This window comes from Lasioglossum baleicum, chromosome 1 (genome assembly GCF_051020765.1).
Source record: "Lasioglossum baleicum chromosome 1, iyLasBale1, whole genome shotgun sequence".
In the NCBI taxonomy this organism is placed as follows: domain Eukaryota; kingdom Metazoa; phylum Arthropoda; class Insecta; order Hymenoptera; family Halictidae; genus Lasioglossum; species Lasioglossum baleicum.
Window position 1 is genome coordinate 15,904,915 of NC_134929.1, and position 15,955 is coordinate 15,920,869.

At 44.2% G+C, this 15,955-nt stretch overlaps 2 protein-coding genes across 8 annotated transcripts in view; one reads left to right on the forward strand and one right to left on the reverse strand.

Annotated features, from left to right (window-relative positions):
- Window positions 1-110: 110 nt before the first annotated feature.
- Mettl2 (methyltransferase-like protein) lies at window positions 111-11,446 on the reverse strand. 3 transcript variants are annotated; one of them, XM_076420174.1, is made up of 6 exons: window positions 11,281-11,446; window positions 2,119-2,286; window positions 1,217-1,369; window positions 712-1,140; window positions 470-642; window positions 111-389 (listed from the first exon to the last, which is right to left on the reverse strand). In XM_076420174.1, exons 2-6 carry the CDS (start codon window positions 2,226-2,228, stop codon window positions 256-258), a joined length of 999 nt encoding a protein of 332 aa, XP_076276289.1. In that variant the 5' UTR covers window positions 2,229-2,286; window positions 11,281-11,446; the 3' UTR covers window positions 111-255. The 3 variants fall into 3 exon arrangements, with proteins under 3 accessions (XP_076276289.1, XP_076276278.1, XP_076276299.1); XM_076420163.1 differs by lacking the exon at window positions 11,281-11,446 and adding an exon at window positions 11,219-11,268; XM_076420184.1 differs by lacking the exon at window positions 2,119-2,286 and having other exon boundaries at window positions 11,281-11,445.
- A 1,558-nt stretch (window positions 11,447-13,004) lies between these two features.
- Shep (RNA binding motif single stranded interacting protein alan shepard) overlaps window positions 13,005-15,955 on the forward strand; it is a 33,759-nt gene continuing 30,808 nt past the window's right edge. For all 5 annotated transcript variants that reach the window (XM_076420098.1, XM_076420104.1, XM_076420111.1 and 2 more), the window contains exon 1: window positions 13,005-13,148. In XM_076420098.1, coding sequence (XP_076276213.1) covers window positions 13,092-13,148 — 57 coding nt within the window. In that variant the 5' untranslated portion in view covers window positions 13,005-13,091. The remainder of the gene's footprint in view (window positions 13,149-15,955) is intronic.

Below are 15,955 nucleotides of genomic sequence, written 5' to 3' on the forward strand. Positions count from 1 at the left end.
ACAGGAAATAATTTTTTTATGTACTTCCACTTCCACTGGTATCTGGATACTTCATTCATTCTTGTAACATTTGAAAAAAAATGTTTGTTGTAAAAAGATACAAATTCAGAGAAGGTAGACTGCAGATTTATTATGTACAATACAAAAAGAGAAATACATTTCTCCACAATCACATATCTTACAATGTACATAGTACATAGAAGATATATATATATATATATGTGTACAAAGTATTTATCATATACATAATATTAATTATTTTCTATATTTCCCTTGAATCCATACTCTGTACATTTTCAGTTGTTTCCCTCTATTAACTTGCAGCCTCTTGTCTACCAGATTTTGTTCTTCTCTGAAGCAACAACTCGTAAACAAAGTTCGAACTTCTTCTGCAAATGAAATAGGTCGTTCGGAATTAAATGAGTCTGATGTCTGTATTAATATTGATACGAATTGTTGAACAGAGTACCTTGTGTAAAGAAATATACTCTGGTTCCATCGCCTCTAGCATAAAAATTCTCTGCGAGGCAACTTCCTTTTTTAAATCGCAATTGCGCCAAGTCGTACCTTCCATAATCTCTAAATAAGACCAACCCACCCGGTTTTAAATATTTGTATACTTGCTGTACAAGATGCATCATTCTGTAGAAGAAGTATAACGTGTTATTGCGACGATGTATGTATCTAATTGTAAGTAAAGGAACTGCATACTTGTCAGGATGTATCGCGGAAAGGACAAATATTAAAATTACTATGTCCAAACTTTCCAAATTAAAAGGTATTTCCCATTCCTGTTGCGTCGCGTCCAATACAAACGCTTTACACCTAGATATATCGTACGCAGAATTTTGCTTGAGTATATCTATCGCTTTTGTAGAAAAATCGCAACAATACACAAACAAGTTTGGGTCTGTGTTGTACAAAAGTATCGGAAATACTGTGTTTCCTACCCCACAACCAATTTCCAGAATTTTATTTCCATCACTATTAGGAAGAATAAAAGTTTTCCCATCACTTTCCGTGTTATTTTCGTCTTGGACCACTGTCGTGTACCTTAATGGTTGATTAATATTTTGTTTCACTGTAATTGGAGCTAATTCTGGAAATTCAGTGAACAACCAGTGTCTGTCTTTGAAAAATCTGAAATGTATTTAAAATATCAGTTTAGAATGACAAATGATCAAATGGGTCAAGTGTATACGGTACATCTACATACTTATTGTCGTGAATCCCATAAAATTTGTCCCAATATTGATTAGCTTCTTGTTCGTATTTCACTATTTTCTCATCTGAAAGAGTGACAATCGAATTTTCATTTACTTTTTTGCGAGCTAGATTTTCTTGTTCCTCGTCCCACATCACGTTGTCCCTTTAAAGTAAAGTCGTAAAGAAATAATTGTCAGTACATGTTACTGGAAGAACGTATTGATCGGGTCAATAAAGAAACATTAGAACTTAGACTGCGGATGTTTATGCAATTTTCAATTTTTGTAGATAAATTTTAACAAAGTGAAATAAACTAGAATCTTATTTCCACTGGTAGTAGCCTTTGCAGATCTGAAATAAATAAAAATTATACTAAATACTGTCGAATATTATATTCTACCCCCTTTCTTGAAAATTTTCATAAGTCATAAATGGATAAAGATCCGCAGCCTAGTAATCGTTATCCGAAATTAAACTGGTAAGCTTCTCGGTTGGAGTTCCACGATTAGATTCCATAGATAAACATAGGTGACAAATAAGACTTGTACATAGAATTTCGACTTCATTTTATCGCTTAACACCAAACCTACCGAGCCTTAAAAATAACCGGTGCACATGTTCCCTTATAAAAAATGACAAGATTGATTTTATTTAGACTTTGTGCAGCTTCTATCGTAATACGTGCTTTACTAAAGAATCTATCTATACAATCATTTCTTATGAAATCGTTTTTATTGTTTGAATAATTGTAAAATAAAAAATCTGGAACCGGTCATTTTGACGGGTGGTGATGGGACATTCAGCATTAAATAAATAATATCTCTGTTTCAAAGAAACCATCGTTTTTAGGTTAACATTTCTGAACCCGGAGTGAGTTAATGAAAAAGTGTTCAAAACACATTGGATCTTTACCACGCATTATGTTGAAATACATTGTCATTGTCAGAGATAGTTCTCTTGCCAAATTGGGGCCTCTTTTCGTTCGAGTGATCTAGCTCTACTCGAGACACGCTCTCTTCCATGTTGACTTGGTTTCGTGTTTCGCGCGCGTTCGATCGAGTAGCGTGTCGTGTAGCGTACCTATATAAATCTAAATTGTATTTATATATTTAGTGTAGTACAATACCTAAATACTAAATACGCATGTAACGTATAATTAGGTATACGTGCACGTGTACGAACGAGATCGAAACTCGATTGATCGAGAAACTGAGGAAAAAGGCCGACCAATTGGGAAAACAAACATGTTCACCTATATAGAAATGTGATTCACAAGATTCATTGATCAATTGATCACTAGGGGCAGGGACAAATTGACAAACATTCGGAAAGATATTCGTGTGCTTTACATTTTTATTTGAATACATGTAATCTCTATATGAATGACTCGTATGTTATGATTATAGACTGCGGATTTTTATGCTAAATATAAATTGTCTGTACCATTTGCAAGAGACTGGAGCCACATAGACGTTTAATTCTTACTTTAATCATTTCAACAAGCTGAAAACATCAGATTGAAACTTTTTCACTGTTTTAAATGACCCTTACTCGTTTTTCCCATAAATGCATAAACATCCGCAGTCTATGTAGTTATGATCTTCACAGTGTTGTTGGTCTTAGCAAAACCCATCAACCGCGTCGAAAGATGACGTAAGTACTTATATGTATGTATCTCTTTCTATTTACAAAAGTAGATGCGAAAGAAATAGGATATTGTTTTCATCTATATCTGGTCCCTGTAAAAGATGATTCGACATTGAAATTAAACGGAACATGGATAATCCTGCGATAGGATTCTCCCGAATTAACGACCTAGGTTGTTAACACATACATGTGTATATATATATATATATATAGGTAGGTCGCGTAGTGTACCGTGTACCGAAGAATGGGTGTGACGGTTTCAGGGGGAGCAGGTTGAGGGTGGTACATTGCGTCATTGGATGATTGGTACCACAGGAGCGAATAGCGTGTCTCTTTTTTCCTCTCTTTTCTTCTAATCGATACGATCAGCTATATATATATGTAGCTCGCACGAAATTTTCATCGAATCGTTCGATCAAGACGGAACGCGTTCGACAAATGGAATACAAATCGCGTAAAATTTCGAATTTGTCAAAGTATCGATTTTGTCTATGTTGTGGTTGAAGATACGCGATATCAATATTGAAATTTCTTATTTGTTTAGATTACAGCGATTTATGAACAAGAGGATAAAGCAACGATTTAACCCTTGTGTAGTCAACCAAAATATACAGATTATTTAAAACCTTTCTGTATTTAACGTTTGACAAATTAATATATTAGAGAGTAAAGAATGGACATTCAGAGAAATTTTGTAATATTTTTAGAGGAACATTAACAAATTGTTGAATGAAATATAGTAAATGGGTACCCGCGGGTACCCGGTTGACTACACTGATCGCAAGGCTAGCAGGAAGCCCATGAAAGTAGAATGTCATCTCATCCGAAGAAAACGATCAAGTAAACTGGAAGGTCCTGGATATACTAGATTCTCAACAGCAACACCAAGCAACACGAAGCAACGCCAGGCAACACGTTGCTAAGGGCTACAAGCTTCTTCTTCCGTTACTGTATGGTGCTTCGTGCCTCGTCGTGGGTGGCTACCGTGATGTCCTAATCCCGCTAAGTCCCTAGGGGTGAGATCGATACATCCATGCCTCTTTCTCTCATGTTTTCACGGGGGTTAGTACCCCTTCGAGTCAATTACCGCCGTTCCGAAAAATATTTATTATTCCAAATAATATAGGAAAATATCTGATTTCAGTTTTATTCTTCGTTCCTGTTTGTTGTAGGTTGTTCAAAGAGAAAGAATCTTTCCATATAGCGCAAATCGAATCTTCGTTCGAACAATTGTTGTCGAGGAATTTGCGGAAAGTGGAAGGGTTTGCGCAGACAAAACGGAAGCTTTGGGACATGCGCACGGAAAGGTACACGGGAACAAAAGAAATAAGCGGCAGCCCGAACTCGGAGGCCGAAAAGGAATTCTTTGGATTATTATTCGCGCGGATTATTCCGAGAATGAGAGAATGAATTATGGCGGACCAAACCAGGGTACGATCCACGTGACAGAGGATCAGAAATTCGAAATTTGGCCGAGTACGTCGGATTCGAAACTCGATTCTTTTTTTACTACGATGTAATGCAATTATTAGGAAAATTATGAGCAGGGCTGTGAATCGAGGAAAAGAGGAGAGAGTAGAGATGAAGGTAGGGAGAGAAAGTCATGTGAACCGCATCACCGAGGCTCCTCCCTTTAGCTTTTTCGTACGATGGGATTGAACGTCGCGTTCCAGAATTTTAAGAGGGGTGGAGGAGTAGGAGGGGGAGTGGGCTCCTGGAATCTCTAATGTTTCTCAACTATTCGTCGCGTAGGTAGACGATAGATAATGGTATCGGTTATAGTTGGCGATCGTTCAAATAGTTTGACTATTTAATTTTTCATTCCTGTTTCTTCTCTTGCCTTGTGGAAACGTTCGTCGAGTCATTTTCGTCGATGTACAACAGAACAATTTCAGCTATTTTTGGTTGGTCTAACGTGGCTGTATTTTGCAGGAAAACCAAATGGCAGAAACGTTGGACGGAATTATTTTGGCTGCCTCCCTCCTGCGCAAGTTTATACGTCGGAAAAGTCATTCGCCGAATTTCACTTGATCGCGGTGTAATTTATAGTTTTTTTGAGGAGTCGCGAGTGTCCGAACGCTGACGGAAAATAGTGCGTGTGTGCGAGCGAGCGCGCTATGCGGAAAGGGATGCAGAAACGACGTAGAGGCTGCGAGAAAGAGGGAAGCGGGGAAAAGAAAGCGACAGAAAAAGATAAAACTGCTGGAGGGAGATGCAGGGAGATAGATGGAGGGAGAGAGGTCGCGGCGAAGCGTGGAAAAGGGAGAAACAGGGGAGAGGGTGAGAGAGGCAGAGGTAGAGGGAGAGGGAGAGGAAGGAGAGAGTAGAGAACTCTGCGCGCCGCAACGCTACGGGGTGGTTGCCCTCGTCTGCGCTTTGTGGGAAATGCCCGCTCAATAACGCGTAGGTCCTCGTCTGCCCCTTCTCACCCTCGGAAGCATCGCGGCAAGGGCCACTGCCCCAAAAGGCATGGCCATCCGTCGAACAACCCTTATCCCTGCTGCTATTCTCCCCCTCTCTCCCCCTTCCCAGAAGACACTCCTCTGTCGTTCTCATCCTCGTTCTCGTCCTCCGGCTTCTTCCCCTCCTTTCCTTTCCTTTCCGCCCCGTCCGAAAGGATCGAACCTTGCCCTTACGCCTCGTCCTCCTTGTTTCCTCCGGCTGCAGACAGAGCCTCCGATGGACGAGCCTCCTGCTGCATCGATTAATCTTCCGATCGCAGGATTTCTTCGCGCAGAACAGCAATCGCGCATATTTTTCTTTCTTTCGCCGTCTCGAACAGTAACAGATCAAAACAGTCTCGTTCGGACGCGACGAGACAGTCGAAAAGACGCTGAGACATTTGATGGAAACAAAGGCGTATACACATGTACCTGTACACGCATGTAGAAACCAAGTTCTCGAAATTGTTGCGACGACGCCCAGACCTGCTCCGCCGACCTGTAGAGCCGCAGAACCGTAGAGCCGCAGAGCCGCAGACCCGCAGACCTGCAGACCCGCAGACCCGTGCCACTTTATATCGAGCCGAGCGAGACGACGCGTGACGCGACGTTTCAAAAGTATTATATTATTACTCTCTCTCTTGACGAATTCATCAAAGTTGTTGAACTTTTGGTTCGAATTTACGATGGAAATAGAGTCCTGCGATGGGACTCGTGGTGACCAATGAGCCAATGAGTCGACGCGCGACGACGCGACGGATCAAGTTACGGGATTGTGCGAAGGAGTAAGAGGGGTCGCCTCGATAATATAATTGCTCGAAGGAACGCGTACCACGTATCACGTACTGCGTATCGCGAACAATTTTCCTAGACTATTTCTGATCCGCATCTTTCATTCGATCAACGCGTTGTCCATCTCTGGAGGCAGCCCCTTCGATGAACGTTCTATTAGCGGAAATAGATCGGATCCTCGTTTAAATGGACAAAATGGGTTCATTGATAGTAGCGTCATCCGAGAATATCAGTAGAATATGTTTTATATTTAACCGATGATTGTTTGACGAACCAACTTACCGTATTACACATATAAATTTCTTCTTCTTTTTTCCTTTTCTTTGTATTTTTCTTTTTCTTTTTGGTCGCATACAATTCGGTATATTGCACGATAAGAATGTTCGAAGTTGAACAACTTTTGGTCGACATTGAAAAATTCGAAAATGTTAGAAGACGATGAGAGGCGACACGATGACAAGGAATGGTCAACTTCATCTTTGCGTTTCAGCTTTTGGGGAAAGTGGTCGATATCGGCACAGTATTCCGAGGCACCTCACCCTCGTTCCAGGCATGGTGGAACCCCCAAAGATCGTTCGGGCAATGACCCCGAGATTATACATTCTACCGGTATAGGGTGGTACAGGGTTATTCCCCTTGAATTTGTCCGCGGAACTGTATCTTTCAACGAATCGCATCCAAGTCGCAGTCGCTGTCGCAGTCGCAGTCGTAGTCGCAGTCGTAGTCGCAATCGCAGTGCGACACAAAAACACGACGATTTGTCGTTGAAAATAATAGACAATCGAACCGAAAAGTCGATAACGATCGAGAAGAAAGTAAACGGTAAAGAAAATCTACGAACAATCGAGGTGAAGCGGAAGAACATACACATTGGCATCACCGATCGACATTTCCGGCCGGTTTGATCGTCGATCGATCAACCTCCATCTCTCGATTCTCAGGAATACAAAATTGCCAAACAGTTTCGTTCGACAATTGTTCCTCTAATTGTAAGAGGAAAAAATATACAATACAGATAATACATATCTGTAACGATGCCGATAATAGGCCGATGGCATTTATAAGCCATGTCTAGTCGCACGTTGCATCCATCGTCCCACGGATCGATAAATGCTCTTCTTGTTTCGCAGGGCCCATTTTTCTTCGGCAAGTCATATCTCCCGTAAGGACAAATCCCCTCTCGCGGACTCGTCGACCACGAGGCTTCTACACACCGAATCGACTATTGCTGACACAGTTGAACAATGTAATATCCAAATATGGTAGGCGGAAAGAAGATCGTTTCGAACCAATAGTTTGAAATTGTCGGTTTCAGAACTTTCAAACGCGTAAGCAACCAAGGGCGAACAGGATACACGTTAGAGTCAGGGGATTGAAGATCGATGCCATTCATTCACGTCGGTGCGGTGGTGGAATTTCGGTGGCGGTTCAGGGAAAAAGCACAATCGTACGAATACAATCCAGTTGGGATAACTCCGATTCGGATTTTAACAGCACGCGTGCAAATAGATGCGTGGATGTAGGTACCGGCCGCTCGTATCTATTTATAACGGCGACGGATAGCGAGGCAATTGACCGCGTGGCCTTGACTTCCTGTTGACCCGAGTGCCCCTAGAGGATTTTGGTGTACCTCGTCGAATTTGTCGCCGCAACATGCGACACGCGACACGCGATATACGACAAGCGACACACGACGTGCAACATTCGAAAATTGTATCCATTTCGTCCATTTTATCAGTTTTGTCTAGTTTGCGTTTCCCGATTCGCCGATCGAGCCAAGTATCGCCGCGCCGTCAAGACGCCCCGTGAACAAAATACCGGTTCCTCGCGGATTCGATCGATTAGGAAACCACCGACAACATCGTCCATTACCTCGGGACTAAAAATTAGTAAATTTAATTGGATTGAAAGATCGGTCTCTGCGCTGAAAGTTGAAATGCTACTTCGATCGATAACAACCGTTCGCAATTTTTAATCAACGTCGTCGGTGGGAAGCTTTTGAAAAATAACGCGTTCGACCTTCCTATCGTGGGATTGACGGGTCCACGGGTGGCGTCCCATGTTTATAGCCGCCATTTATAACGGTGCCAAAAATTGATCTCGTGGCATCGCTACGTCACTCGAAAGTAGACTAAAGAATACATTTTTTTTTGTTTGATCCGACAACAAACGCGAATCCCGATAGACCATTCCTTGGATAAAATGGAAACGATTTGATTTGTTCGGATTTGTTGCGACTTGTTGCAAGTCGCCTACGACCTGCGAGGCAAAACGGTCCGTTACCGAAAATCAGCCACATCGATTCTCCGCGAATAACTTTGTTTAGCTTATACAGGTCCGTGTGGTTTTTTTGTGCAATCGGTAGGAAACCTGTTCGGTACGAGCAGCAACGGAATGTCTGAGTGGCTGCCGTCCTCTCATCTCCAAACGCGTGCAATTCCACGCGTAGTAGAACAAGTCGACCAGGTGAGATCGTTTCATTCTGCAAGGGACATTTTTGTTTCGCAATCAGTTCCGAAAGGAGGAGGTGCGGCTGTTCGAGGCTGCTCCCGCGGAATCCTCCACGGAAAACAAGCGGGGAGCAACCGGAAGGGGATCGATGAGAAAAGGGGGGAATATGCGCATGGAATATACATGGAAAAATAGAAACCAAAAAAAGAAATACATTGAGCGTTCGTCTTGAAACAAGTTTCGTTGACCAATGCGAATCGTGTACCGCACCGATTCGAATTCATTGTCAGCCATCCTACTTTTGTCGACGGAACTGCATCTACCTGGCCGCTTCGCCTTTATTTCGTGAATGGTCTGGGACGATTGTCCGTGGAACTTTCTAAACAATTTATTGATGTCGCTGTAAAATGTGCTTTCTGCATTCATCTAATTGCTCCCGGAGGTGGACGAAAGCGATTAGGAACAAGGGAACGAAGGAGAACAAGAGACCGAGATGGTAGTGTGAAGGCAGAGACGGTAGAGAAGGCAGAGAAGCCAGAGAAGGAGAGGGGAATAACCCGTAGGAGGTTGTGGAGGATGTCGAGAAACGAAGGCTAACGGCCTTGACCTTGTCCGTGACTTTGTGGCAAACGCAGAGAGGAGAGACAGAAAGACAAGGGGAAAGAAAGAGAGAGCGAGAGAGAGTGAGAGAGAGAGTGGCAGCGAGAGGGAGAGGCACGAAAAGACATCGGTCAAAACAAAGTGGCCTGGTTCCTCGATTGTGTCTCGTCGATGTCTACCTGCGTGATCCAGCGACAGTCTAATCCAGGTAAACGACCATCCCATCTTAACGACCGACAATAACGATAATGAGTCGGCCGGGGCCATCGAAAACGAACGACTCACAACCGTTCATCAACCGTGAGGACAAACTCTTCCGAACCCAATGACTCACGATAGATCTTCGGTTATTTAGCTAATGACAGAATTTAGGTGCAATACGCGTCATTGTAACGGAAGCGTGCGTCAGTTTGACGTTGCTGCGAAAACAGCGATTGCGAATGCGACTGACCTTATCTTGGGGCCTCGGGAAAAACGTGCGTCTCTCTCTCTCTTTCTCTCTCTCTCTCTCTCGTTCTCCGTGTTTGCGCGCAATTCGAGTCATTCGCTTCCTGCTTTTACCAACAATAAGACTAGCAAAGATACTTTATTACTATCGCATTCCGCTTATAACGCATGAAACTGTTAAGAGGGGTTAAGGGTTCGTATCAATTTCTTTCCTTTGCAATTTACTCTGTACGCAATCGCGAAACCGTAGTCTCTTAGTTTCGACACAATACTCTTCTTGCAACCCGATATTATATAATGCAACAATTTGTCTTTGCATGATCGTGGCTCGATCGTATCTACGCGAAAAAATTACGAAATAATATTAATAGCCAGTAGCCGAACAAAAGAATTCGCGGCAACGATTGACTTAAAACAGAGGCAAGAATAGTTCTGGATCGAACGATACGATGCAAATCGATCTTGAACGATTATCGATCTCCCGATCGATTCGGTAGAAGATTGCGCGCATCGTCGCAGATTGCAGTCGATCGATTTAGATCGAAGATTACGCCGTTTGTTCGATAGCACGCTACGAATGAGCAATGTCGATGACCGGAAAGGAAATTATCGAGATTCATCGTTAAACAAAAAAAGAAAGAAATGGAAGGAGAGAATGGGAGGAAAGAAGATGCGGGGATAGAAGAAGAGAGAAAAGAAAAGAAAGGGAGAAGGGGAGATGCGACGGGAAAATCTTGTCTCCTGACCTCGAGGGAGTAGGAGAAGTGAGTGAGGTCGTTCCACGATCGATAACGCGAGTCTCTTGCGAGAAGGTGCAAAAGAACCTCGTTGGGTACTGACGAAAGGGCCGAAAGAATCGATCTCGTCCTATGAAAAGAAAGAACCGACGAGACGTCGACCAAGAGGAAACGGGACGCTAAATACCTACCGGTTTTTCTTCTTTGGTAGATGCTCGGCGTAGAGCAAACGCGAACGCGAAAGAGAATACAGTAGAGTAGAGAGGAGAAGCGGGGAGAGGAGAGAAGAAACTTTGGTACTATCTCAGGTAGATTTCTACATAAGAGGGCATACAGCACACACGTTTATTGCCGCATCGCGAAGGGTCGCGACCGAGAGAGAGAGAGAGAGAGCGAACGGGCGAGCGAGCTGGCACGGGGGTGAGTACACCACCACCCGCCACTGTCTGTCGTCCGTTTTCTCTCTCTTCTTTTTTCATTCTGTTCCCTCGCATCGTCCTTCACTGGCGGTCCTCGTCTGTGACGGGGCGTTGTTATAAGCGGTCTCCTTTCTGCTCTCCACTCGTTGATTCGCATGTCTGCCAACTGCGCCACGCTACAGCTGAAGCCGAATCGCCGAAGCCAAAGCCGAAGCCGAGATCTGCCGAAACCCGTCGCGAAAACCGTGACGTAGCGTTCACGGGTACAGATACGCGGGTACGGGTACAAACTCGGGTACAGGCTGCATGCATCGGTCATCCCTTCTAGCTACGTCATTCGTTTAGGCAGACAGGGCTACGTCTGTCCTTGTCGATCGCGCGACAAAACCGTTAGTTGCGTTCTCGTCCAGCTCGACGAGCTCGTAAGATATCGGTCTCGCAGTCTCGCGTACAGCGTACAGTCGTATAGCGTACGTACAGAGCAGCGTGCAGGCGGTGCAGGCGTGCAGGCATACAGACGTAGAGGCGTAGAGCGCTTACGGCTTACGGCTTACGGTGATACACCGGGTGTGCGTGTGTTGAGTGGCGGTCGTGCAGACAGGTGCGGCCGCCGGAGCCCCACCGTTGGTAGTAGGACGACAGCGCCTCCGTGCGGCGACTCTCCTCAGTTTCGGGCAAGATGGGCGAACCTCGCCGGGCAGTAGCTTAGACTCTACCTACAAGACAACACATACACTAAATGTTTCCTAACCACAAGTAACAATTAATTGTACATTTATTTTATTTAAGGGAACACAAACTCTATTTTTGTAATATGCTGTATTAGTAGTGCTCCGTGGAATTTGTACGATAGCAAAACGACGAAAAAGAAGAAAAAGGTGCGAGGCCACGCGCGAGACAGAACGGACGAAGACGGGATACGACGAAAAGCACCGAAAAAGATAGGAAGGTTTCGCGACACATCTCTCTCGGGAAGACCAAGCAAGCGGTGAAGCGCGGAACAGCCGAACAAACCGACCCGACCGGAAAAAGACGAGCAAAAGCAGGAACGAGGAAAACGGTGAAACGGAAAGAAGGACGCGCGAAACCAGCCGGAGGATCGGGAGAAGACGGCTACCGAAACGACGAGGACAACGATAAAAAGGGGACAATCCCGACGAAGACGGCAACGAGGTGGATAAGGACGATCGTACCGCAACTGTGGCCGCCACTGAAGCTGAAAACGACGGCGAAATAGGTGATAACTCTCCGTCAATCGTTGGTTCGGCTCTCGGTGTAGCCTTGCCGATTTTTCTCGGTGTGGTGCGTGTTTTAATAACGAGTTACGACTACGTGGAGAAAAGTGTGCGACCGATAGCAGCAGTGAAGTGTATAGCCGACACACCCTCTTGACACTCTACATCCGTCTCGGTATCGCCATCGGTTCAGCTCTCTACCCCTTCGTTTTGTATCTTGCTCGCTTACCAGCATACTTTTACGACATTTACGTGGGTACGCGCGTGTACATTCGGTCAGTGCAGCAGATAAGCCGCGCACACATCCCTTTTCCCTCTGTCTCTCCTCCTCATTTTGGATCTTCCTCCTGTCGCGACCTCATCTTTCTCTTTCTCTCTCTCTCTCTTTCCCTCTTTGTGTGTGTGTGTGTCTTTCTCTCTGTGCGTGTGTCTCTTTTTCTCTCTCCCTCTCTTTTCTCCCTCTCTCTCTCTCTCTCCCCCTCTCCCTCCCTCCTCCCTGCCTTGGTCCGTCTCTCTTGCTTCGTTACTCTCTGTGATCACCGTATACCGTGGTCTCGTTTCGTTACATACGGTGCAAAAGTGATTAATCGTAGCTGCGACTGGACGCATCGGATTTCATTCGGTCTTTTAAAACCGATAATACCGACTGACCGGCTATCGTTTCCCTTTGCCTTCGGTCCGTAACCATACGTACCGTACTTCGTCCTAGGTCTACCCCCTCCCGGCAAGCCCCCCTCGTTTTACGAAGCGTCTCACCCACACCTATTCGTCCTCTCTCTCTCGCTCTCTCTCTCTCTCTATTCCTCGGTCTTTTACTGCCTCCGCTCCACCCTGGTTTATCGGCCGATCAGAGTGCAAATTCGTTCGTGACTGTGCTGTGTGGGTTCTGCATCTAACCAGTGTCGGAAAGGCATAACGAAAAACACGGCTGACGCCGCTCTCTTGGCAACGCCAGATCAAAAGCCAGCAACGACATATAAGTACGATTAAAGAGAAGCGCGCGCGAGAAACAGAACAAGAGAGAGAGAAGGAAGAAAGACAGTTTGCCCGTAGTAATAGGACCGACGGCATTCGGTATCGTTTCGTTCGGGCGCCGCGAGCGATAACACTGCTAACATGTCCGTGAGAATGGAAAACGTAGCCGCGCCAAGGAAACTCAACTACAAAATGATGGTGAGTACCGAAATACGATTATTTTCTCTTGATTTTTATGTTCCGTCCTGTCCCATCCCGTCTCGTCCCTTCTCGGCTCGGTTCGTCTCGCCTGGTCTCGTCTCGTTTCGTCTCGTGTCATCCCGTATCGTGTAGTATCGTGTGGTATCGTGTGGTATCGGTGCCGGGTGAAACGTGTGCCGGCCGCATCACGCGTTCAACGTTCATGCCGTTTAGAGAGCGTGCGTGCATAGTTACTTGTGTATATGTACAGTATACACGCTCTTGGAAAACGTAGCATTACCATGGGGGCGACCGATGGCCACGAACCTTGCGGAACCAACGTAGTTTGACAGTTTGCCGCGGGGCGTCTGCTGCCCCACCCAGTCTCCACTTTCTGTCCCCCACCTTAACCTCTCGAGAGACCGTCTTCGCGTATCCTTTGCTTCTCTCTTCCTTCCTTCCTTCCGTCCTTCCTACCTTCATACTTTCCTTCTTTCTGGCTGATCTTTCTTTCCTTCCTCCTTTTCTTACTCTCTTCGTTCTTTCGTTGTTTCATTATTTCGCCGCATTCTAGATCAACGATACTTTTCAAATTTATGTTTTACAAGTACGCTTTTAATTGGTTCGAGGTGCCGTTCGTTTTACGAATTTTCAAATTTCATTGCGAACATCGCGTGCTCGTAAACGAAGAATATTCTTTGGATCGGATATTAGCGGTTGACGTTGGTGACAGTTTCTTGAACGACACGCGTTACGATTGATTATACATAAATAGTTTACCACTGATATTGATGTTTATTTATTGTATTCACCGTTCCGAAAATATTTTTATTTTTAATTGTAACGAGTGCAGTGGCGCAACTGTGTCCGTATTAATTTAATCGATGAGCCGAAAAGAAAGCAGAGAACTATGTGACGAACGAATTTCTACGAGTTTTCCAGTTGGCTATCATTTAAGAATGTCACTCTAGCCGAATCGTGACAGATCGATAAACATTATCTGCGAAACGGTGAAATTTTTGCAGTCCGCGCTTGTGAAATCTGGTTCTTAATCTCATTCGTACGGTCCTGGCATTCTGCGCAGACTCGTGCCGTCTCTTCCTGTTCTCTGCCTAGATACATTCAATTGATATGCTTTTCGCAGAATAATTCGTACATATTCTTTAAACTTGCGCGTCGAGCGTTCTCAACCGAATAAGTATTGATTAATTATTGTGCATCTCTCTCTCGTTCGAAACTCTGGCGATCGTAATTACTCTTCGATCAGAGTTGTTCGTTCGACTTTGACGAACCAACGCGAACGTATTTCCATTATCTGATTGAAGTGCATATTTTCGATTTTTTCCTCCTCTCGCATTTAAACGTAAAATTCTTCCGAAACTTGCCAGGTAGAAGGTCACCCGACACGCGTAGAAAATTATTCGAAATAGTCGAGACATCTTCATCGATATTTAATCGAATCTCTCCGTAAGTACATAATGCGATTCGATTGTTCGTGAAAGTTACGCGAAGCCGCTATCCGGAAACATTCTTAATCTACACATTGAAATTCGACCTAACGCCTGTCGGTGTAGCCATCTTGATCGCACGCTTTTTGTGATGTACAATGACATTGATCAACAATGATAATCACGATGAATATGTTTCTATCTCGAGGGGAATACGTCAACGACATTTCTCTCCAACGAAAGATTCGCAACGGTGCGCGCACGCGTCATGTCGAGCACAATATTGTTTGAAAATATTGTTATCAACGTCGTCGATAATTCCTTGTTTCGTTCTTCTCTGTACTCTGATTATTATTAACGTAGCCATTGGAAAAGGTTATCACACGCTAAATGCGTTCGAACACATTGACGTGCAAACAGCTGTTCTTTTCAGTGTTGCCAACCACCGCACCGGTTCGATACCGTCCGCGCGTTTCATTCTTGAAATCGATTAGTACCGCATCGATAACTCCTATTTTATCAACCAAGCTAATCTCGTCGAAATTATGCCGGGGATACAGCAATCTTCCGATATTGACGAATAATCTCTACCTCTCGACACTCGATAGATCGTTGACGTTCGTTGTTACATTTCGCTTGAGAGTTGCAGTTTTCGTTGTCCTCGTAGGAACTTCGAACTCGGCAATTTATAGCGTTTAACATTTAATTAAGAATATTTTTCATCGAGATTCGTTTCGTGCTTTCTCACAGTCGTTTTATCCTTCTCTATCTTCGCTCGTGCTAATAACTTTCAATCATTTCATCGACTAAGACGTCGGAAACCTGTGAATATGTATTTCGGTGGAAAGTTGATCATATTGTAATCCATATCGTACGAGTGCCCCGGAAAATGCTAAAGCTTCGATAAATGTTAACAAAACCGTTCAAACTTGATTCTCATTGCAACGCGTGAATATTCATCGTTGCAATTGTAAGTTACTTATCAAAGTCTTCGCGCATCACGATAAATATAAATGTTGATCAGCGTGTTCTACCAAGTACAAGTGTTTACGATCCCCGAGCGGGTGCCAGTTCTTCCGGATGCTCGAAACAAAGTATATATCGAGGTGTTCATAATTTTCCTGATTCTCGAGTGTGGTCGAAACTCTTGCGGTAAGGTGGTCTGGTCCATTTTAACACTAAACCTACCACTGCTGGTCAAATGACCGGTTTTATATTTTTATGGAAATTGATTCGATGGATTTCTTTATCCAAGCACATATTGTAATAAAAATTGCGCGAAATCTAAATAAATAGAGCCTCGTCATTTTTGCAAGCTAAAACATTTTCATCGCTTTTAGTGCTCGGTAGGTTTGTAATATACCCTGCCAGTTGTTC

Coding starts and splice junctions, on each gene's coding strand:
- Mettl2 (XM_076420163.1), bottom strand. CDS start 11,253: ATGCCTGCACGCCTGCACCGCCTGCACGCTGCTCT. Junction 1,370..2,118: donor GTATTTCAACATAATGCGTG/GTAAAGATCCAA, acceptor TTTACTTTAAAG/GGACAACGTGATGTGGGACG. Junction 643..711: donor TCCGCGATACATCCTGACAA/GTATGCAGTTCC, acceptor CTTCTTCTACAG/AATGATGCATCTTGTACAGC.